The sequence below is a fragment of the Camelus ferus genome, chromosome 17, assembly GCF_009834535.1.
Source record: "Camelus ferus isolate YT-003-E chromosome 17, BCGSAC_Cfer_1.0, whole genome shotgun sequence".
Classification (NCBI taxonomy): domain Eukaryota; kingdom Metazoa; phylum Chordata; class Mammalia; order Artiodactyla; family Camelidae; genus Camelus; species Camelus ferus.
Window position 1 is genome coordinate 40,110,125 of NC_045712.1, and position 25,358 is coordinate 40,135,482.

At 37.9% G+C, this 25,358-nt stretch overlaps 1 protein-coding gene across 1 annotated transcript in view; it reads left to right on the forward strand.

Annotated features, from left to right (window-relative positions):
• The window catches only part of ULK4 (unc-51 like kinase 4), a 442,995-nt gene that overhangs the window by 56,184 nt on the left and 361,453 nt on the right, over nucleotides 1-25,358 (forward strand). The window contains 3 exon segments of the mRNA XM_032459157.1: nucleotides 8,202-8,309; nucleotides 12,167-12,173; nucleotides 14,190-14,266. Coding sequence (XP_032315048.1) covers nucleotides 8,202-8,309; nucleotides 12,167-12,173; nucleotides 14,190-14,266 — 192 coding nt within the window.

Sequence of the window (25,358 nt, forward strand, 5' to 3'; positions counted from 1 at the left end):
CGTACATCCTTGGGGTCGCAGCTTAATGCGAATGGTCTCCTGTGTGATACTACACCACAGGCATGCCCTAGAGTTTGTCTCTTGTTCTATTTCAGAGGGTCGTTTCAAGGTCACAAAGATTCAGTGCAGGCCTCCAGGGTTCAAGGGTCTGGAGTGCTTACCTATTTCTTTATTTTCCTGTTTTCTCTCTGTTTTCCCATTTTTCAGTTTTTGCTCTTTGAGAGTCCCTTAATTTCTTGCCAGTTCAGCTATGCATTTTTATAAAGAATCTTAAAAATATTTTATCTAGCATTGTAAAAGTTATTTTCACTGGGAGGAATGTTTGGGATATCTCGGTTGCCATCTGCCAGAAATGGACAAAAGAATTTTAATGATGAATCTGGTTTCAAACTACAGATTCTTTACAGATTTGTTGCAATTTGACATCCAATTTCTTAACCTGCAAGGCAGAATTTATCAGTATACTTTTCATTCACAGCTTTTTTGGTGGTTGGTGCATTGCAACCCTGTTGTCAGTTCTGTGATAGAAATGTGGATGGCAGATCTCAGCTGCCATGCAAATGTTGTCTTCTACCCTAAGCTATGGGTGCAGTAGTTCAGTGACTTGTTAGTGATTATTTTAAAGTACGAAAACTTCATCATTACTGTGTATTACTAGAGTGGTCTCTTTGAATTTGGATGGTGAGGGTTCTGTCTCAGTCAGGATATGACTAGGCAGCATTGTGGTAATGGAGACCATCAGCATCTCAGAGGCTTAAAACTCTTGCTGTAGGCCTAGGTGGCTCTAAGCACAGGCTGACCTCAGCATTCCAGCTGCTTCCATCTGGTGTGGCATCTCCATCCAGCATGCTGCTTTTAAGTTTCCTGGGGCAAGGGACTGGAGTATGGAAAATTGCACATAGGTGTACACACATCATTTCTACTTTGAGCCGATTGGTCATAACTGGTCACATGGCCCCACCCAACTCCAGGGGAGCTGGGGAATCATTCTGTGTGTCCAGGAAGGGAGGGGAACTGGACAGCACAAGGTCTCTTTACCGCTTTGGCAGGTTGACTCTGTCTTAGCTTAAGCATAAAGGATATTTATTTAGGAGGAAATAAGCAAGGCCAAAGACTTGGAGAGAAGGTTTGGAATAGTCAGGACTGGCAGCTCCAGAAGGCCTTTGGAGCAGGGCCCTCTTGGAGTCTTGACTGGGGCCATTGCTAGAAAGAATGAGCAAACCTCACCTGTTTCATTACTCTAGGTCTTGTCATTCCACTCAAGATGGAGATTTCTGAGCAAGAGCCTTGCTGGCTGTTCAGGTTGTGGCCTACCCTTGGTTGAACCAGACTCTTGGAGGAAGGATGCTTCTGAAGGGAGCCAGGGACCCTCGCGGGTTCCATACTTGGAGGGCTTTCCACACAGTGCCGGCTTTGTCATCCCACAGACTCAGCACAGCACGGGAAAGGCGTTTCCTCAGAAGGAAGTTGAGTGGTGTTAGGAAGAGGGACTGGATGACTGGTGGCCAAAACATGACAGATTGTTGTGCAGTTGATATTTGTTGACATCGAATTTAAAAAAAAAAATCCAGGGACTTCATAAAGTTTGTGTACCCAGTGCTTCCAAATTTTTCACATGACTCACAGACTGAGAAATCTACCTAAGCATTTCATTTGCTTTTCCTGACAATTCATTATCTTTAAGAGAAAAAAATCCAACAGTTATAGGTTGTTTGTTTATATTTAGGCCTCAACAGGGAAGTGACAAGATAGCAGCCCTTCCTCCTTCTCCCTGATTATTTACTTTGAGGAGTTAGATGCCAATGTGAATGCAGTTACCCAATCAGCATGTGGGGAATGAGAGATTGAAGTTATATCTACAGATGCTAATGTTAAAATGTTGATATCCAGTCATCACCAAGGAGAGCTTCTTACAGAGTGTTGCAATGTTGCAATAACATTTTCCGTTACTAAATACAGAACAGAGTTTTTGTCTCTTCAAGCAGGTTTACCATCTTTCTGCTCCTGCATCTTCGGCCTTCTCTAACCTGTCCAGAGTGTATTCTCTCTCTCTCTCTCTGTCTCTCTCTCTCTCATTTTTAACCAATACTTGTGGAAATGAGGGCTTGAAGTTTCAAGTCTACAAACATAATCTTATTTGCTAAAGCTTGATCAGAAATACAATACCCAAAGGATTCTAAGATTTCATACAAATAAAATTGAAGACAGGATTATGAGGCTCTGGTTTTATGTGCCCTCGCTATGTTTGGGACATTGAAAGTGGTGCTCTAAGAAAGATGAGGCAAAGTGGTATCAATTGGAATTCTCTGTTCATTTGAGATTGTGGAATGCCTGTTATTTCAGCAGTTAGGGAAGAATACTGAACAGTATGTAATTTAGAAAGTGACGTTGTGATGACTGTTGCAGTATCTCCCACTGGGAGTAGTTAAATAGGCTTTAAAAAATGTCCCTTTGGCTTAATAAAACATTGAATCTGGAGTTTAACTCAGTTTCTATTTATAGCTGTTAATTGTATACCCATTAACATGGGCATTTAAAAGGTATAGTTTGAGAGTCAAGAGCAAGCAAGCTATATTACTGGAAGTTCAGGATATTAGTTTTATAACCTCAGAATTTCTTAATTCATCATCTTTCTGCCTAAGAGACTCAGTCCCAGGGTGTGTGAGATTGAACCTTTTAATGTCAACCTGATGACTTCAGCTAAAGCCAAAAGAGGCCTGGCTTCACCTTGTCACAGTTGTTATAGAATGGATTTTGATTTCAAAGTCGTTTCAGAAATAGTATTACAATCTTAAATTATTATTTGTTGTAATCCAGCAACCAACTGTTGCTGTGGTTGCAGAAAAATAGTTTCAATTAGGGTTATGGAACCAGTGGTGGTATAAATATGTCTCAAAGCTTAATGATACTGAAAATAAGACCCCCCAACCCCTTCATTTTCCTTTACTTAGGTTTTCTCAACAATGCACACAACAGTAGCGTAATACTTGAATATCTATCCTATTTTTATCTCTTTTAGTTTCAGTGTTAGAAGGCGAGGCAAATTTTTATAAACAATAGGAAGACGTGCCTAAGAACAGTACTCACATATTACTTGGAGTTTTTTTTTTTTTTTTAACATTTTTTATTGATTTATAATCATTTTACAATGTTGTGTCAAATTCCAGTATAGAGCACAATTTTTCAGTTATACATGAACATATACATATTCATTGTCACATTTTTTTCTCTATGAGTTACCATAAGATCTTGTATATATTTCCCTGTGCTATACAGTATAATCTTGTTTATCTATTCTACAATTTTGAAATCCCAGTCTATTACTTGGAGTTCTGAGTTTGAAGAACTAAACAATCTATTTTACTGTTTTTATTCTGTTTAGGATTGGCATATCTGAATGTCACACCGAGGTCAACAGAAACTTTTCTCCTTGGTATTTGTCATGTATGTGGTATATTTGTTTATTAGTCTCAAGGTTTTCCTTTTGAATATTCATATTTCTTTAAATTTTTTGGTAACAAGTGGAAAATCTCTACAAATGACATTGCAGGGAAACATCTGTTGTGTATTGTTTAAGGTATCCAACATTCAGCTTTGCTAGTGAGATGTCAGGTTGCCGTGGCATTACTACATTGTGTCTGTGATGTTTGTCTGTTTACAAAACACTGAGCTCCAGAGCAATTCCTGTTACACTGGAGGCAGTTCAGACAGTTTTTTCTTGTTTGAGGTCTGCAGCATTAACATGTTTTTAATTTCCTGTGATACTTACTGATAGAAAATGCTAGTGGAAGGTAACATGGAGAAAGGCCATAAGTCCCTGCTGCTAATTCAGTGAAGCAGAACATTGGATCTGGGTTTTGAACTAAGTGTGAGGTTGACTTGGAAAAAAAATTAAGCCTTTTATTTTGAGGTAATTGGAGATTCACATGCAGTTGTAATAAATAGTACAGAGAGACACTGGATATTCTTCATTCAGTTTCCCCCAATGGTGACATCTTTGAGAACTGTGGTGTAAGGTTACGACCCACATGCTCACAGCGAGACAGTTAATGAACAGACCAGTTTCATCACCACCACAAGGATCCGCCTTATTACCCTTAACATCCACATCCACTTTCCTCTATCACCTGCCCCTCCCTCCAAACCCCTGGCAACTGCTAATCTGTTCTCCATTTCTGTACTTCTGTCACTTTGAGAATGTATGAATGCAATTGTATGGTGTATAGCCTTTTGGAATTGGCTTTTTTCATTTAACACGATTCTCTGACTGTTCATCCAGGTTGTTGCCTGTGTCACCAGTTTGTTCCTCTTTATCGCATAGTAGTATTCCACAGTATGGTTGTACCAGTTTATTTACCCATTGGTCTGTTGAAAGACACCTGGCTCATTTTCAGTTTTGACACTTATGAATAAAGCTGCGGTAAACATTGAGGTACAGGTGTTTGGATGGAAGACTTCATTTCTCTGGGATAAATGCTCATGGTGCAGGTGCTGGGTCCTATGGTAGCTACACATTTAGTGATTGGTTTTTTGTTGTTTATTTGCTTTTGAGAAACTACCAAACTCTGTCAGAGTGCCTGTACCAGTTTACATCCCTACCAGCAACAGTGTGAGTGATCCAGTTTCTCTCCATCCTCAGCTGCAGTTGGTGTTGTCACTCTATTTTATTTTTGCCATTCTGATAGGTGTGTAGTGATACCGCATTGTGATTTTAATTTGCATTTCCCTAGTTGCTGATGATGATGAACATCTTTTTACGTGCTTATTTGACAGCTGTATATCCTCTTTGGTTCAATGTCTCTGCGCTTTTTGTGTCAAATCTACTCTTTTTCTAGATCTTGAAAACTTTATCCTATTTTTTCTTTTTCTAGTTTCATGGTTTGCATTTAAGTTCATGGTCCATTTTGAGTTCATCTTTTGTATAAATTGTTAGACCTAGGTTGACTTTTTCTTTTTCCTGCGGAGGGCCAGTTGCTCCAGCAACAGTTGTTGAAAAGATTGACTTTCCTCCAATGTATTGCCTTTGCATCTTTGTCAAAAAAATCTATGGGCCGTAGTTGTGTGGAGCTAGATCTGGGTTCTCTTCTGTTCCACTGACCTGAGTGTCTCTCTGACAGTGCCACACAGTCTTGAATATAGTAGCTGTATAAAAAGTCTTGAAACCAGGTAGAATGATTTCAACCACTGCATTCTTCATTTTCAGAATTGTTTAGGCCATCCTAAAACTTCTGCTTTTCAATGGACATTTTAGAATAACCTTGTTGATATCTACAAAAAATTTTTGCTAGAATTTTGATAGGAATTGCAATAAACCAGGCTGTCAGTTTGGGGGGAAATTGACATGTTTACTATGAGTCTTACTGTCTATGAGCATAGTATGTCTCTTTTTTGTATTCATTTATGAGATGACCAGTTAGGAGCAGCCACAAAAGGAGACAGAGGAGAAAAAATAAGTTTATTATACGTATAGGTCCTAGAGACAGGCATGGCACACAGGGCCATGTGATAAAACACCAAGGTGGTCAGGAGGCAGGAGACTTGAGCAATGGTGAGTGCTTAGGGCATGGCCTTGATTGGGGTTTCCATGGGAAAGGCAGGGCAGGATTAACAGTTCAGGGTTGGCTAGTCTGAATAACTGCAGCAGGTTTTGGGTTATAGGGATAGTCTCTTGGTTGCCTGGTGCCTGGTCCTGGAATGATGAAGGCAGAAGAACATTGCCTCCAGGGTGCAAGGGCCAGGTAGAGGAGTACGGCTCTGGGCTGGCTAGCATGCATATTAAAGACATACTCTCTGGGCCTTTCCTGTCTCTGAGAATTGGCTGGCCCCAGGAAGGTTGTACTCTCCCCAGCCAGAAAGATTAAGATGTCAAAACATCATAATATACAGAAAACAAAATACACATGTAAAAAGTACATCCCTTCATTTATTCAGATCTTCTTTGATTTCTTTTTAAAAAGTTGTTTTTATTTATATATAATACAATTATATGTAACTTACCACGGTCTGCTGATGTCATCATTTTATTAGTTCAAGTATGGAAAACTTGCCTCCCTTTTGAACCATTTAACCTCCCTCGTTTTTATACAGTTGTCTTAAATATACACTCTAAATACATTTAGAACTAAATTGAGCATTTTTATAGTAATTGCTTCAACCATCAAACATAATTTAGAAAGCTTAATAGGAGAAGGAAGGCCTTTGTCTTTAACTGTATTTTTGCCTATCATGTTCTTGCTTCCTGCCTGATACTCCAAGGTTACTACTTTTATCAGTTCCGTTCTCTTTAGAATACTTCCTTTATCCTTTTATGGTAGGTGTGCTGGTGACAAATTGCTGTTTTTGTAGGCAAGAAAATGGCTGGACATTGTTAACTTCAGAAGGTTCAATGTGATACTAGTGGATGATCAGTAAAGATTGAAGAAAAGGAAGACTGTATGTAGAAGTGACTTGCAAGGGCTAATGTGATGGACACGAAGTCCCTTTCCCTTCCCAATCACTTCGTATAGGATTCACTGTAAGATAAGGCAAGGGGAGTTACCTAATGTGGTGTACCCATACAGGGGAATACCACTCAGCAATAAAAAGGATTAACTGTATATAAATATAACAGCAGGTACCTAATACGGTGTACCCACACAGAGGAATACTACTCAGCAATTAAAAAGGTTGAACTGTATATAAATACAGCAGCATGGATGAATCTCAAATGCATTATGCTAAGTGAAAGGGGCCAGACAGATGAGAACACATAGTATATGATCCCACTTATATAAACTCTAGAAAATGCAAACCAATGATGGAAAGTAAGTCCGTGGGAAGAGGGAAAAGCAGTGGGTTGGAGGGATCACTAAGGGAGCCAGAGGAAACATCTTGATGGTGGTAGTTATTTCACAGATGTGTGCATTATGTCAAAGGTGTCTAATTGAAACCTTTAAATTTATGTGGCTTATTGTAGGTCAGTTATAACTCAGTAAAGCTATTTAAAGAAACACCACATCAGCAAGTGTTTCTGCTGCACGTGACTACTGCGTGGCCCCCCGACATGCAGCTCCAGGTTGTGCACACTCTTGTTTACAGCAGGAGACCAGTGATGACGTGCTGGCGTGTTATAGCATTGTCAGATTGCTCTGAAAGTTTTTCAGTGCTTATTTTGTTTTTAAACTTTTAAATTAATTTTTAAAAAAGGGTATGATGGACATAATAACATAGTATTAGTTTTAGGTGTACAACATAATGTTTTGATACAAGTTCAAAAACAAAGGTACTAGGGAAGGCATAGCTCAGAGGTCAGAGTGCGTGCTTAGCATGCATGGGGGTCTGGGTTTAATCCCCAGTACCTCTGTTAAAAAATAAGTAAATAAATGAACCTAATTAACTGCCCTCCCCACCAAATAAAAACTTGTATCTTGTCGACAGTAAGAAATAGTCTTGTTTTGCACCACACTTTGAGTCACACTGTTTCAGAGCAGTGCTTCCACGTTACTTTATATATTATACATTTTTTCTCAGGATGGAGCCATTTTGTGTGTATCAATCTGAAACCATTTAACCCATTTCATGGTCACTCTGTGATTCGATTAACCTGTGTCTTGGTGTATGAATTCTGGCAATGAATGTGTGTGATTTTTCTCAGCGTGACTCCTAGGAAATTAACAAGATCAAATAAAATATGCTGCAGAGTTTCAAAGTGGTTTATATCAAAACTTTGGTATAATATTGCCACTCTCACATTTTTGAAAGAATCATTTAAAAGTAATGCAGTGTAAGACTTTTTTTCAAACTGAGGTGCACTGGGGTGTCCTAGGGATCTGATATGGCAATATCTGTGTTCAGATGCTGGCTTCCAAGTGGACTAGATGGTGTGGGGCAAGTTACTGTTACTCTCAGCCTCAGTGTTCTGCCTTTAAAGGTAGAGCAACAGTTGCCTCACAGAAGATTGGAGATACAGTGACAGTGGTTGGTAACTGACAAGTGCTATATATAAGTATGTTTATTTCACTGGATATATTTGTATCTTCATCTGGGAGAGTTACTGTTTTTTTCCTTCAGGAATAAAGCCCAAATATTGAATATAATTTGGAAACTAGTTCTTAAAAATGGAAGGTGAAGTTTGTAGAGGCTTACATATTTCCCTTTTACATTCAGGTTAAAGAACTGAGAGCTATACATGAAATAATACACTTTTTTTTTTCTCTTTTCAGGCAATTACTCTCTTAACTGAATTAATTAGGGAGAACTTCAGGAACAGCAAATTAAAACAGTGCCTTTTACCGACCCTAGGGGAGCTGATCTACATTGTAGCCACCCAGGTGAGACAGTCTGGTTAACGCTTGCTCTTTGGTGTGTTCTGACATATGCTGGCTGACAAGTGTTAATATCCTGTAAAAGTTTTTTGACTTTTTCCCTTCGAGCATACCTAAAGAACTTAGGAGAAATTTTACCTATGGAGGAGAGAGGCTCTCAGAGAGGCTCTCTTTCTCTTTTTCTCTCTGTCCCTGTCTGTGTACTCCCTCTCCTACTGCCTCTTTACCTTGAAAAAGTAGGAGATTCTCAGGCTGTATTTTAAACCCAACAGACCAGAGTCCCCAGAAGTACTCCCTAGGTTGCTTTGACTCCTTCAGGCAAGAGGATGCCATTGGTTCTCCCAGTATAAAAGCTCCATTATCATTTGAAACACTGTATGCAAATATAACTCTTAACATGGCAATGAGACTGCAGAATTTGACTGACTTCTAAAGTTATAATATGGAAGTGCTATTGAATTCAACAAAGGAAAACTTCATTAATGCAGTTTTGGGGGAATATATTGAGTAGATAAAGATAAATTATGAGTTATTCATTTCATGTGTTGCTTTGAGAGTTGTAAGTACCAATAAATTATAAGTTATTCAGAAAATTCTCCTTGTATTTAAGTTTTGGTTCTAGAACTTGCTTAAATGTTATATAACCCAAATAGTTTTAGTATCTAAATTAAATTGATTTTCTAGATGATCATGATTTTAAGGTAGCTAACATAATTGTTATAAAACATTAATCTTTAAAATCTTTAAAATCATTTAGCTCCATAATCAGTATTGATAGCCAGTACAAAAAGTCTCTCCTCATTTCTTTTCATAAATATCTTGACTATTCCTGGTCTTTTGCATGTTGGAGTACATTTAGAATCAGCTTGTCTAGATCTGCTAATCATCTTTTAAAAACTGCATTACAAGATTCAGAGTCTTAAGCCTAAAATTAGAGACCCTAACCTTGATTACTTAGCAAACTGATGACCCTGAATGAGCTACTTGGCCTCTCTGACCTCATGACCTCATGAATTCTTCCTCAGCAAGCTTGGTAAAGTTAATATCTAACCGCAAGCCTCCAGGTTTTTTATAAGAACCAAATCCAAAAAATTTGTGAGAAAACATTGAGTGAATCATATATTTTACTTTCAAATATGACATTATCATGAATATTCAGATTTTTTCCCTTTACATATTAACATAGCATAGTAATTATTACAAGCAAAAGATGGTGCGTAAAATGCATGTTAAGTTGTAAACCACTATGTTATACTGTATGAACACTCAGGTACACACTACTCAGTTCAAGAACCAGAGGTTACCAAGAACTTAGAGCTACCGATAGGTCATCTCCATCACATCACTTCTCAGATGAAACCACTTAAATTTTGTGTTTATCATTCCATTGCTTATAAAAAGTTTCACCATGTTTCAACATAATTAGTTTGTTTCCTTTTCCTCTTTTTTTTTTTTTTGAGCTTTATAAAAGTATCATGCTGAAAAAACAAAAACAAAAACCAAAAAACAAAAACAAAGCAAAATACCACCACCAAAAAAGCCCCTGCATTGATGATGCAGCTCAATTTGGGAAGTACTGGCATCTTTATGTCTTTGAGTCTCCCAGTGCATGTCTGGATTGTACTGAATCTGTGCATCTATTAGGACATTATTAGAATGTTAATGGTATTTTGTCCTTTAACACATAACAAATGGTGTTTCCATACATTCATGTTAAAAATATTTTTATTAAAGTTATTTCACTCAGAGCTTTTGTACATTTAGCCTTGGCTGAACTTATTCTCAGATAGTTTTCACACTTTGAAGAGGTGACACGTTGAGCCTAGGCAACGTGGAAGTGTAGAAAGGTACGCAGGGAGGAGTCTCTTTCGCGCTTTTGTCCCCCGTCTGTGTGGTTTCCTGAATAAATAACCATTACAACTACTTGCTGACTTACATTTACAGAGTTGCTTTTGCACACATGAGCAAGTAGAAATGTAGATTCTTATTTTGTCTCGTTTTTAACAAGTAGAACAACTGTTTTCACTTAATAGTTACACAGCATTAAGAATAGCGTATGGAGAGACAGACAGTGGAGCTATTTATTAATAATTAATACAATGTCTTTCTTAATTAGTACTTGGAGCTCCCTCCTTCCCTGTTGCACTGGAGCATTCTCTCGTGTGCTGAGTTTTGTGAGAGGTGGTTTTCCTTGCAGTTCTTTTCGGGGTGGGGCTGGAGCATCGACACAGGCTTGGCTGTGGGCCCTGAAGGCCTTGCTAGCAAAGCTCACATTTACCAAGTTCTGCAGGCCCTCAGAATCAAAGCAGGCTTCAGTGCTCAGTTTATTCCTTCCTGCTGGCAGCTAACTTTTGGCTTGATTGTTCTTTGTTTTCTTTTCAGATAATCTGAGGCATTTTAAGGATGGTAGAATAAAACTAGTCGTTTTTACTAGAAGAGTGGTCAGGTACCTAGTCTGACATCTTATCAGGGAGGGGCATCTAGTCCATTTCTGTTTGTGCGTGTGTCCCCTATTTTTTTTACCTTTTTCCCCAGCACGCGCGCGCACACACACACACACACACACACACCTGTGAAACCATCAACACAATCAGGGTAATGAAAATATCACCTCCAAGAGTCTGCTGAGCACCCTTTGTAATTCCTCCCTCCTGCACCTCTCCCTGCCCCAAGGCAGCCACCGATGATGCCTTCTGTTGTAGAAACCAGTTGACCATTTTCTAGAATCTTGTATAAATGGAACAACACAGAATCAGATTTCTATTTGTTTTTAACAGTAGATCTAGAGAATCATTTCTCTTGGTACTTATTTTGATTGGGTAGAAGCTAGGCTACTTTAATAAGGGATAATTCTGTGGCCATGACATTTGACCATATCTTACGATAGCAAACCAGAAGTTATGTCCCTGGATCTACTAAAATCCCTAATGTTTCATGAGATGAGGGTGTCTGTGGCATTGTCATTTGGAATATAGGTAAATGGTAAAATGTCAGGTCAGTGCTGACCCAGTGGGACTGGCCTGAAGTGACTGATAAATGTATACACCTACATATATATGTACCATGTGTAATGAAGAGACCGAAGCCCTGTCCTTCTGATCTTCTGGTAACACTCCAAGGTTATAAGCTTAAGAACAGAAGACCAGACTGTGAGTCTACAGAGGATATTATGAAGCAACACATTTATAGTTTTTTTTTTTTCCTTTTGTCAAGGATATGTACCACCGTGAGCCTAGGTATTCTTATTTTTTGTCCAGCCCATAATTATCTCTCACCTGGCCTGTTGTAAGAACTCCCAGATGGTCTCCTTGATTCACTCTTGTGTCCCTTTAAGCTCTTCCCCAGACATCAGCCAGAGTGAGCCTGTTAAAACATGTGAGACACTCCAGCGTCACTCCTCAGAGCCCTCACCTGCTGCTGTCTTCCTCGTGGTCACAGCCACATCCCTCTAGTTGCCTTCTGGGCCCTTGAGAGCTGCCTCCTCAGTACCCGTGTGACCTCCATCCACCTCACTGCCCTCTCACTGGCTTACTCCTTCCAGCCGCTTAGGTTGTCCGCAGTTTCTCTCTGCTTGTGTGGGTCCCTCCAGAGAGCCTTCTCCTGGCCATGAGCAGTGTGAGATGGAGCCACCTTGTCGGCAGCCTTCCTCTAACCCCCTACCCTGCTGTGCTTCCTTTATGCACTCATCACCATCTTGTTTATTTTGTTGAATTTAAAAAAAAATCTTTGTCCCACTAAACACTATTAAGGCAGAACATTGACCTGTTGCTCTCAGCTATGTGGCTGTTGTTGAGAAGACTTCCTGGCACATAGTAGGTGCTTTTTGCCCCCACTCAAGAACTGCAGTGAGTCCAGTGGGCTAGGAGGAAGGTGAGCTGGAGGCAGGGCTGCAGAGACTGGAGGGACAGGGCCACGGAGGGATTCTTGGGTCTTGATCCTAACAGCTGGGGGAAGTCATTAAAGAGTTTTAAGAAGGGGTAAGGATGTCACCTGATGTGAGTGCCCCAAAGATCACTCTGGTTTCAGTCTGGAGAATGGTACGAGAGGGTTCTGGGACCCTGACTGGGAGTAAGGGAAGCAGGAGCAAAATCAGAGACCTGGGTATTTCAGGAAAAGTCACAGGGCTGAATGTGTAGCTTAAGGTCCAAAAGAAAGGAACACAAAGAGTCTGCTTAACTGAGTGACACGAAAGTCCCTGGTAACAACAAGAGCTATTTTGTATATTTGTTTATTATTTTACGTGGGATGAGGGAGGCAGAAGTCAGACTGAGGTGCTTTGAGGATTTAGGGGGAGGTGAGGACACTGGGGAAGTCTGTGTAAAGGGAGAATGGTTATGCAAAAGAGCAGAGGGTGTGGGGCCATTTGGAAAGTGGGATACGACGGAAAGGATCCCACGGAGACAGGATCTTGAGGGTCTGGGAGCAGTAAGAGAGAGTCCATCGTGCAGTGACCCAGAAGAAAGCAGAGTGGGGATGGTGTCGTGAGCCCATGTGAAAGTGGTAGAGGAGCTGGTCTTTTTACAACCACAGGGTAGAAGCAGCAGATGGCTTCAGGTGTAGCTCAATTAGCAGTTGCTTCCTCATGATCCCCCTGCTCTCTCTGGTGAAGGAGGAAGGTAGGTGGAGTGATGGGAGGGTCATGGAGTTGAAATATTGTAGTCTGTTAGGAGAGGGAATTTGTCAGAGAGAAACAGGAGGCCTGGAGAGTGATGTGGAAAGTCCCTCGGCTTGCTGGTCCTAAGTCATTTGTGGTGTTGGTGTCATCCCTCTAAGAGCCCAGCTGCCTGAGCCCCAGCCTGCCTTTCAAGATTGAGTTTCCAAAGACATGGGACAAGGGAGCTCCTAAGGGAGAGGTCGCTCAGGCCTTTGGTAGGAGTGATGAAGTGGTGGACCAGGGAATCTCAGTGGCTGCTAGGGAGGACAGGGAGTAGACTGGGGGAAAGAAAAGGAGTGGGGGTGGGGGAGACGGGATGCAGAGTCCAGTGATGTTAAGGAAAGGTTGTGGTGGGAGTTTTGAATAAATGAGCTGGAAGGGAAACAAGTTGTGTTTGGAAGTTAAACTGGGGGCTGAATTAGTGATTTTTGAGCTGGGGCCACTCCGGCTGAAACTAAGAGTGTGAGCACATTTGGCTTTCTGTGATGAAGGGGATACTTTTAACGGGTCACGATTCTTAGTATGGGTAGAGAAGACTTGAATCTGTAAGGTGCCAGTTCTGACATTTGGACAATCTTAGACAAATATTCTGTCTAAGCAGAGCCTAATTTCTTCTGCATTAATGAAAAAAGGGGCCCCTTGGCCCCTGATTTATTCTGTGATTTTATTTGATGGGTTACAAGGAGTGTTGTTGTGGTTATTGCTATGTTGGTTCTTCTGTAAAAGCGTTTTTCCTCATGTCATTGAACTCCGTGCACCTGCTAATCATATTGGCTTATTTTTATTGAGCTCACTGTCTTGCTCGGTAGCAAACTTTGACTTGTTCTGTGGATTAGCCTGCGATACTACCTAAAGCTGTGTATTCTATGCTTTCAAATCATTCCAGATAATGTCACACCTTTTAGGTAGGAGTATCTGTATCATCACCTACAATTATCAATAGAGTGGTTTCTCTATCTACCGGATCATATTGTCATTCCTTAGTTCTTTCTATCTTCTGATGAGGGGATCTTATCAACATAATGAGAAATAGAAGAAATACCTTGTATGTGCAATGCAGCGAAGACCCTTAATCAGGTCATCATTGTCAGGAAGTAAGTAGTACTTTAAATAGAATATTAAGAAGTTTTAGGTCGCCTGTGTATTTGAAACTGTGCCTTTTTCTTGAACGGGTTAATATCTTTTGTGCTGTTAGCTTCACTGCCTTTCCTTCCACTTCATTTTAGGAAGAGAAAAAAAAGAACCCCGAGAATGCTGGGCTGTTCCCTTGGCTGCATACACGGTGCTAATGAGGTGCCTTCGGGAAGGGGTAAGGCTCCTTTGTTGTCCTCTGTAGACGCTGGCAATTGTAATAACCCTTCAGGCGCTGTGTGGGGATTGTAGCCTGCAGCGGTGCGGGAGCCTGTCAACCAAGCAGTGCTCCTGAATTTAAATAATCCCGACAAGCCACTGTGAGCAAGTGACCAGCAGTGGAGCAAGTGTGAAAACGAACGCACTTTCTCATTCACTGTATTAGTGTCTTGCCTTCTAAATGATGATAGCAAATATAACCAACAAAAGTAGCTCTTAATGACATATATTTAATTCTTCCCCCTCTTTTAACGTTATCGATAGACCAGTTTAACATGCAGGGTGTATGCAGAGAATTTTCTGTGAGCCTCCAAAGCTCCATGATTATCTTGTCAGGTTGCCATTTTGTGGTTCCAAATCGGGGAAGCTGCCATTAGTATCCATTGATTTTAATATTAAGTAGTATTTATTATGCGATATGAGTTTTCAATTTATTCACATCCCTTCTTGAGCTATTGTTAATGGCTGAAAACCAGCCAGCTGGCCAACCAGCCAGCCCGTGTCTGTAGCTCCTGTGTGCAACTACGTAGAGGATTTAGTAACTTGACCTAAAAGGTTGGCATTTTCTCTTTGCTTTAAACCTTGACATTGTTTCACCAACGGCAAAGCCATAGGCTAACAATACTGCTTAAGGAATGAAAAAAAAATATGTCAAAATAAACATCTTCCTTTTGAGTTTGTTACTTCCTGTGGTATATGGTGATGGGATAGTGTTCCAAGCATAGAAAATCTCTGCACGGTTTTCCCCAAGTGATCCTGGAAGTTTGAACGCTTCCCAGCCTGTGGGGCTGAATGTATAGTCAGTTGTCATTGTGGGATACGAGTGAAGCAGGGAAGTGTACTTTATCAACAGTGTGAGAATTAAGTTATTTTTTATCTGTAGTCAAAAGACATGCTTGGCTTTATCATTCAAGGCCTCAAGCTCTAGGCATAGCTGGGGGCTTGCAGGCGAAGAAGGTGAAATTTCTGTTCATGCACGGATCTCACTATTGTGGAAGATAAGATAAAAACATAAAGTGGAATATGTCAAGTACCTAGATGCAAAAAAACAAAATACAGGCACTCTAAGGAGAAAGGAGTCTTCTGCGAATTTATTAGACAATGTAAAAGGAAAATGTAAAACTTTGTATCTTTGATTTTTAGAACTTAGAGGAATGCCTAGTAAAAGATGATTAATTCTAACCCACGAGATTGTATCCTTTATTAAATACCTCCTCCCCATCCCCTCCTGTGTTTTTCATTGAGTACATGATATGAAGAATGTTTGATATCCATGTGTATTGTTAATAAATTATTATTGTTAATAATTGTAAAATAATGATACAGCTAATGACGTAGTTAATAGTAACAGGTGTACACACTTGCCTTTTATTGTCTTGTTAATGTGTTACAAGTCTTGTGTATTTTTCATTAAGAGGGGGGAAAGTCCAGAACTCTTCTAACTTATGAAAATTTTATATTAAATATTTGAAACATAGTTATGTATGTACTTTGACAGGATGTATACTAACATTGTCCCTATAAAGCAGATAAATTCAGGGGTGATTATTCTCCCTAAAAAAGATTTCTATACTTAAAAAATAATTTGATTGTAGCAGTTCTTCAGCCTATTTCTCTAATGTATTCAGGACATAGTTGAAGGTAGAAGAATTTCTGAGCTACTTACCATCAATGATTAAAAAAATTTTTTTCCCATGTGGAAAACTTTTCCCAACCCCTACTGATATTTCTGAATGTAAGTTCTTGTGAAATATACCTCATATATAGAAGAGGATGTGAAATATATGACTATGGTTAAAAGCTTGTACTCTGACACGTTTACTTGCTTAAAAAAAAGGGGGGTGGGTGGTAGCTTAGAGAATTCTTCCCTTTCCCTCTTAGATTGCAGCTTGTCCTTTCCTGCAAGAAGTAACCACTGTTCTGACTTAAGTGATAAACTTTCCCAAGTTTTTCTTTATAATATTTCCCTTTTTGTGAAGATATTGCTAAATATTACATTAAGTGATTCTAAATGTTGAATTCTGTATAAATGGACTGTATAAATTCTTTTGAGACTTAATTCTTTTGCTTAGTTAGGTTCAGGTTGATACATGCTGACTAGGTAAATGGTAGCTCATTTGTACCACAGAGTAGTATGTTGTTTGTATATGTCTCAATACGTGAACACACACAGGTGTGTTTCAGTTTATACTCCTACCAGCAGGGTAGCAGAGTACCCATAAATCCACATCTTCTTGAACATGTGCCATAATCAGGCTCTAAATTTTTGTCAGTCTCATGGGCATTAAATGGTTTCTCATTGTAGTATAAATATGCATTTTCTTGATTTCTTTTTCTTTTTTTTAACTTTTTTTTATTGAGTTATAGTCATTTTACAATGTTTTGTCAAATTCCAGTGTAGAGCACAATTTTCAGTTACACATGAACATACATATATTCATTGTCACATTTTTTTTTTTCGCTGTGAGCTACCGCAAGATCTTGTATATATTTCCCTGTGCTATACAGTATAATCTTGTTTATCTATTCTACACTTTGAAATCCCAGTCTGTCCCTTCCCACCCCCTGCCCCCTGGCAACCACAAGTTTGTATTCTGTGTCTATGAGTCTGTTTCTGTTTTGTATTTATGTCCTTTTTTTGTTTTTAGATTCCACATATGAATGATCTCATATGGTATTTTTCTTTCTCTTTCTGGCTTACTTCACTTTGAATGACATTCTCCAGGAGCATCCATGTTGCTGCAAATGGTTTTATATTGTTGGTTTTTATGGCTGAGCATTTTCCTGATTTCTAATAAGGATGGCCATCTCTTTCTATTTATCTTATTTTTTGGAGTTTCCTGTTTTGAAAATGACCATCAAGTCTTCAACCAATTTTTTCTGTTGCTTTGTAGGAATTCTGCACTACCCGCGACTCACTGCTGCCAACCATATTGTTATAAAATGTTCCAAGTATTAGAAAAGGAAAGAAAACTGTAATAATCACCTTTATTTTCGTCACCTAGATGCAACAGTTAACATTTTGCCCTCTTTGCTTTGTTGTAATATGTGTGTATATAATCCATATATGTGGATTTATTATTTGTTCATTCATTTGTTTATTTTCTAAACTGTTTGAAAAATTGCAGATGTCATGGCATTCCACCCTTAGGAATTTTTTTAATGTATTCTGGATATTAATCTTGTTATTTATATGCATCCCAGATACCTTCCAATTTGTGGTTTGGCTTTTCCTTTTTTTTTTTTTTAAACAGTGTCTCTTGGTAAGCAGAAGTCCTTAATTTTAATAGAAATTTATCAATCTATCCCTTTATGATCGGTGTGTTTTGTATTTTAATAAATGCATCTTATTCCGACATCATTAAGATGGTCTATTACATGTGCTTCTAAAAGTTTTCCTATTTTTTCCTTTTCCATTTAGAACTTTAATCTGTTTGTGATTGTTCTGTGTGTGTGGTAGTATATGTGGGTCCAATTTTATTTTTGAAATAAATATGATGAGTTATCCTCAATCACTTAATGAAAAGTGCATCTTCTGCCCACTGCTCTGCAGTGTTACCTCTGTCATGTTGATGCACATGTCTCTTCCTGGGCTCTGTTTAGTTCTCTTGGCCTATTACCTATTCTCTGTGCTGTGCTGTCTAAATTAATAGTCTTTATTTTTAATAATTTAAAAATTATCCAGGGAAGCTTTTCCCTACCAGTATAATCTTATTTTCATGAGTTTCTTAGCTTTTTTGTTCCTTTTTACCTGCATATAATTTTTAGAGTAAACCTGTCAAGTTCACCTCTTGGGATGTTGATGAAGAGTACATATATCTATGAATAAATAGGAAGAGAATTGGTTGCTATTAGAGAAAAAGGAAGGCATATCCAATGAGAACACTAAGAGATGGACGCATTTGGTTTAAAAAAAAAGAACAAACCTAGAATAAGATGATTAAAATTCCTTTGAATTCTTGACAATGTTTAGCTAATGTATTTAGTTCACTGCTTAAGTTAACTCTCTTACATGCAGTCCCCATTCTTTACAGGTAACATTTAGGAAACATACACTATGTACTGTCTGGATACAGGAGAGGCTAAGATGACTTAACATTGCCTTCTCTTCATTTATTCGGAAAGAGAAACTTTTTTAAATTCCTGGTTTAGTATGCCACTTATAGTTGTTTTGTAAGTACATGTACTTTTTTTTTTTTTTCCTTGTGTAGTTACTAAGATATTTAAGGCTATTAACTTTCCTCTCAACCTAGTGTTAGCTATATCCCATTATTTTGATGTGTAGTGTTTCATTATTGTTATTTTATAGATAATCCCTAGTTTAACATTTTTTTTTAGTCCCGAGTTGTTTATGAGATGGTTTAAATTTTTTCAAGTGGTTGAGATTTTATTACCTCTTTTTCCTTTTGTTAAAATGACAAAGTTGCATTACCGTATAGTCAAGAATGTGGTCTGTTCTATTTTTTTTTTTTTAATGTGGTAAAATATACTCAATGTAAAATTTACTTTTTTAACCATTAAGCAAGCAGCTTGGTGGCATTAAGTACATTTACATTGTTGTGTTATTCCTGATTTTAAGTATATTGAGATGTTTGTTGCCTAATTTACTGACTTTTTTTTTTCCACTTTTAAAATTTAGTGCCTTATTGAACAGGGGCTGTTGATTCTGGGTTTTGCCCTTTTTCCTTCTACCTCTAATCTGTGCATTGAGAAGAAAGCAGTGTGGAAACTTTACTTTTTTGTTTTAACTGATGTGTAGACTTCTAGAAGGTGCTTTTGGTTTTAGGTTATAAATTTTGTTCTTGTTCATTATGCATAGAAAACCAGCTTTGCTGTGGAATATTCATATGTTCATATTCTATGATAAGTGTTTTCTAGTCAAATGCACTGGGACACCCTGGGTTAAAGGAGGTTGAATAGTTTCATTTGTTTGTGTTGATTACTTTTCAGAGCTTTTAATGATGAATCTACTTGGAGGCATATTGTGTGATGTTTTCAGAGTGATCTGCCCACCACAGACCTACCTTATCCTGTGGTGTGTTGTGGGATGCATTAGGGAGAGGAAGATAGTCGTACACTGGGACTGTAATGGGTTTGTTTAAATAGTTTTCAGTAGGTTTTGTCTTTTCTAAGGTTACCTATGAGATGATGACGTTGTTTTCCAAACAGGTCAACCTGCCTTATGATCACAATTTCTAGAACTTTAACAACGGCAATAGAGATGTGAGTGAGATGCTTTTGATCTTGTTACAAGATCAGTGTAAATGCTAAGGTGGAAAAGGGGGAAATATTTAGAATGAGAGGCTTACGCTGGAACATGCAATTAAAAAAGAAAAGAGGGGGATCTGGTGTTAACTGTTTTAGACAGAGTGTGGCAGTATAGAACAAAAGGTTTCCATGATTGCACTAAGTCATAGTTTTAGTCAGGACTGGCATTTTGGAGACCTTGGGAGTCAGGATGTGGATTTCAGTCCCAAGTGTACCACTCTTTAGTGGTTCAACGTTGGCCACACCCTGGGGCCCCACCTGATGTTTATATAAAGACAGGTACCTGTGCCAGATGGTCTTCCACGTGCTTCTAACTGGGGCCCTCTGACAACTTTCCATTCCATTGCTTTGACCTTCATGTTGGTGTATTATGGCAAAGAGCACTTCTCTTCTTGGAATCATTGCTGTATTGATCTCAGGAATATGCGGCATTGAACTTGACATATGACCCATATGTGCATGGAATAGGGAGGCTGAGAAAGCTGGCTTTTCTTGAAGGTGGGTATTTTCACCTGGGTAGGTAGCAGCACACAAGAAGCTGGAAACAGCACCTAGAGTGTTTCCACATGTTTAGAGGAGAAGATTAATTTATGCATTGGTATCTAATCAACCACATCTTTTTTTTATAGCTTGCATAATAGTCTGTATATAATTATGGGTGCTGAACTGACACCTGGCATACATTGTAGTTAAAAATGTGAGGTTCAAAAAATAAGTTGTTGGCTTTATTATTCATTTCTGAACAATAGCTTATTAGATACTTTTGATGTAACAAAATTCTTGTCAGAGGAAATTTAATTTTCAGCTTTTAATTAGTGTTTTTTTAAAAAATAAAACTGGTGGTAAATTGCATTTGTATTTAATTAGAAAAGGCTGGGCTTGAATTAAAATGTACTGGAGATTATCTGTATTATCTTTGAAATGTTTTAGGTGCTAGTTACCTAAAATGAGGAGAGATGAGTTAAAAATCTTGATTTTTGATAGAAGTGAAAATGCACAGCTGTATTTTTTGTTACTGTCGCAGTCTGAGTTTAATCTTCCTAATAAAGGATGTGTGTGCCACCAACATCGGGTTCTTTGTGGCTATTCACAGTGCTCCTTGACACGGTGAAAATGGGCAACATGTACATAGACTAGGAATGATGCAGGTTTTTTATGTTTTTCTTTTTAGTATCACTTCGTAATAATTGAAATGGTATTATTAGTAGGAGGCAAAAGGGATTACGCAGCATGGATTTACCTAATGTATCTTGAAGCGAACCCTTGAGGATAGCATGAGGAAGTGATCATAATTTAGGACTGAGTAAGGGAGTAGACAGCTTCCAGAGTTGATGGGGTAAGAGGCACAAAGTATGGCATTTTCACCGTGAGGGTGAGGTTTGTACCTCCTCTTCTCCTGTGGCAGGTAACCTTAAGGCGGGAGGCTCCACAGGGTTCTGTCATTTATAGTGGTTCTGTATAAATTTTCATATTCCCTTAACTGCATTTATCCCGTTGCATGTTTTGTAGTCTTAGCAAATTCTATAGCTCTTCTGTTTCTTTGTCATTTAATAGCTTTCCTCATGTTTTTCTATTTATCCTTTTTATTATTTTTGACTTAATGGAATTATGATTAGAAGGAATGGGGTATGTATGATTTTAAATCTTTGGAATTTGTTGAGACTTCTCTCATGACTCAGTACATATACATATTTAGGGGAAAAAGGTGAATTCTGCCATTGTCGGGTGATGTGCCCTTTTTCTCTCATTAGGTCAAGCTTATTAATCTGATAGATGGAGATTTTAGTCTCTTATATCTATGCTGATGGTTTTTTGTCTGTTTTATCAGCTACTGAGATACATGTTTGAATTGCCATCTTTGGTAAGATTGCAATTTTGTCACATTTTGCTCTTATGTATTTTGAGTAATTAGTTATTAGATATATAGAAAACTTAGATTGTATTTCCTTTGGTTTATTGAAATTTTTACCATTACGTTGTGACCTTAACACAGAGTAGTGCTTTTTATCTGAAGTCTGTTTTGTCTGATATTAATATAGTTAAACCATCTTTCTCTGAATTAGATGATTAGTGTATCTTTTTCCATTCTCTTATTTTCAGCCTAATTGAATAATTGTATTTTTGTTTCTCTTCACATTGTTATATTAAAATGAATAATGTTTTACAGTTGTTTTCTCTTAATATGGTATTTAGTCCACTTAAATTTATTGTAATTGTTGGTATAGTTGGATTTATAGCTGTTGTTTTATTTTGTGCTGTTTGTTCCATCTGTTTTATTTCATGTTGTCTTTTTGATTTAAATTATTTTTTATAATTTTATTCTTTTAGTGGTTATGCTATTGCTCTTGTTTTTGAAATACGTTTTCTGTGAATACAGCTATAGTTGACAGAACTTTTAGAAATTGTTTCACTGTCTTCTGGCTGCAGTTGTTGCTGTTAGGAATTCAGCTGTCAGTGCAACTGTGGCTCCTTTGAAGGAGACACTCTGCAAATCAAGTGATCAAGGGCCCATTTGTGCTTTTAGCTTCTCATGGGCTTCCCCTTATGCAGCCTCCCCCAACCATAAACACCATCAGCCCCCAGCTCAGATAGGTGGGGAGTCAGGGAGATGGGGGACTTATTTCTTGCTCACATCTGTTACACTTCCTTGTAGCTGCTGGGAGCTCTAGCTTTAGTAGGAGCTGGGGAGAGGAGTCTTCATCTGACTTCTACTGTGTGGGCTCTCTGCCTTGCCTCTCACTTCTCTTATTCACCTTCTTGCACAAATGTTCTTGGGCAGACGTCAGGCTGAAGTGTTTTGGGCATCTCTCGGAGTTCTTGCCTACATGGTCCCTGGCCTGAGAATTTAATGCTACTTCATGAATGCTTTTAAGATGGTTTTATTTTCTTATTTTATATCTAGCATTTTTAGTTGCTTTTAGAGAGAGACAGTTGTCCAGATATCTAGCCCACTGTACTATAAGAAATGGAAAGTGTAATTTTTTGATTCAATGAGTTATTAAAACAAATGAAAAAACCCTAAGCAAAATAAATTCCATGGACCTTTAGAAGAAAGATTATAGTTTGACTAAAGCAGCAAATGTGAAAGTAATTGTCAATACTTTAGATGTTAATTTTGGTACTCTTTACTGGAAAAATGGGCACAAGGATTAAAATTATATTGGAGCAAAACTTGCTTTTTTGTTAAGACTACCTGTAATATGTTAGATGTACTTAACATCATACAACATGGTATATAGCTCTTCGTTAATAAGCCTAGCCATTAAAAACAATCATCATAGCTTTTATCCTCATGATATGATGAAATAGTTTTTTGATTCAAAAGGCAGATACTAGTTCAGTCCAGTTACCACTTGGCAAAGAGTTAATTAGGCAGAAAATAGCCCCAGTCTTACTGCTTGTATGTTGTCCCACACAGGCATCCCAGAGGAACTGGGATTGCTCATTTCAGGGAGTAGCAAGTAGAATTGGCCTGACAGCGTCACTGAGTTTATAGAGCACTGGGATGACACATGGCCCTTTCCAGCCTAGGTGCTAAAATAGTTGTGGTTTTCTAGTACTAGGAAAAAGTCCCCTAGGAATTGATTGACAATTGTGATGTAAAGCACATGTTTAGGTATTAGAGAGGCCTTCATAAATAGCATCTCCCTGCCTCCACATTCAGGGGAAAGGTTTCAGAACCTTGTAAGAAATAAGACACAGAACAAGGCATATGGGATAAAAATATCATGTGTGTGTACTGAGAGCTAAGGTGGAGGACATAGCTTACATTTGTGGGCAAACAGGCTTTCTTATATTGAATTCCCATAGGAGGGAATCTTGGCGACAGTTATAGCAGCGCTTTCCAAGCAGAGTCCCCGTCTGGGTAACACGATTGAGGAAATGAGAAGGTGACTGTGTGGCTGGGCCTGAGGTAAAGGGAAAAGGATTGGTGGGAATTGAGCTGAGCACCTAGACTCGTCCAGTTTATTCTTTTCAAATTTGCCAGCTAGGTGAGGCCTTTTACTTTGCCTTGTGTAGAATGAATAAAAGGGCAGAGGTGAAAAGTGTGGCATTAATTTATTTTAGCCACTTGGAAGGAAACATCAGGACTGGGGAGGAAGCTTTCTCTCTAGTACTCATTCTGAGAAATGAAATATGTCAAAGTTTGAAGATGTTCAAATATCTTTAACCCTTCTTTTCTAGGAACCTTACAATTCATACTGTATGATATTAATAATAGGAAGAAAAACTAATACATTGATTTTTATGACCTAAGTTAAGTGTTCATGTATGTTATTTAATTTCCAAGCTGCCTGGTGTTTTATTATCTTTATTTCATAGATGATGAAGCTGAGAAACAGAGATGAAGATACCCAAGAATATATAGCTAGCAAGCAGAATGTAAAATCATGATTTGAATCTAGTTATAACTCATAATGGAGTCATGATGAGCAAAAAGTTACACTTGTGATTGTCTAACTTTTTTTTCTTCTATGTTTGGTGCCTTTTTTCCCCTAGGGAAGCTTTGATTACTTCAAAATAGCCAAAATATTCTTTATGATCTCTTCTAGAAGCTTTTTGGTTCTAAATTTTAATTTAAGTCTGTGACTCCTCTCAAATTAATTTGTGATTATGGATTTTACTGAGATATGTTTTATGGTTCAGAATATGATCTGATGTAATTTTTCACGTGATCTTGAAAAGAATGTATATATAATACTTTTGTTGAGTAGAATGTTCTATAAATGTCAAAATAGGTTGATCATGTTACCTTTCTATATCCTTTCTGACTACTTGTTCTGTCAGTTATTGAGAAAGGGTATTGAATTCCACAACTAAAATTGTGGATTTGTCTGTTCTCTCAATTTTGTCGTTTCTTGCTTCAGGTATTTTGAAATTTTGTCATTAGGGGCATAAACATTTGGGATTGTTATATCTTCTTGTTGGATGACTCTTTCCTCATTGCGAAATCACCATTATGCCTGGAGATGCTCTTTGTTCTGGAATCTACTTTTATGAAGTAATATAGCCACTCTAGTTTTTTTTTTGAATTCAGATTAGCATGGTATATCTTTGTCTATTACTTTTAACCTATCTGAATTTATAAGGATTTCTTGGAGATAGCCTGTATATGAGTCTTACTTAAAAAACAAACAAACAAACAAATTTGAGAATCTCTGCTATTTAGTGTGTTTGGACTTTTATGTTTAGTGTAATTGGTGAAATAGTTGTGTTTAAATCTGCTGTCTTGCAGTTTGTGTTCTATTTGTCCATCTATTTTGTTGTTGTTGTTTTGTTTTCTCTCTTGCCTTCTTTTGGATTGACTTTTTAATGATTCCATTTTATCTCCTTTACTGGCTTGTTACACATTTTTAAAAACAGTATTCATCTCTAACTTACCACAGTTGGCTTTTAAGTATTGATATACAGATTGATATATAATATATAAGAACATTATATAAGATCTTTACGCTTGAAATTACTATATGTAATGATAAGCAAATTTATATTTATGATAAAAGAACCCTATATACTATAGAACCTTACACCAGAAAACGTCTAGTAGTCCCCTATTAGCCTTCCTATTATTGTTGTATACTTTACTTCTGCATATTTTTTGTTTTTCAGCTTTATTGAGGTATAATTGGCAAATAAAATTGTAAGATATTTAAAGTACAAAGTGATGATTTGATGTGTGCATACATTATGAAAGGATTTCCTCAGTGGGGTAATGAACACATCAGTCACCTCACATACTTTACCCCCACTTTTTTAGGGGAGTTGAGAACATTTAAATTCTA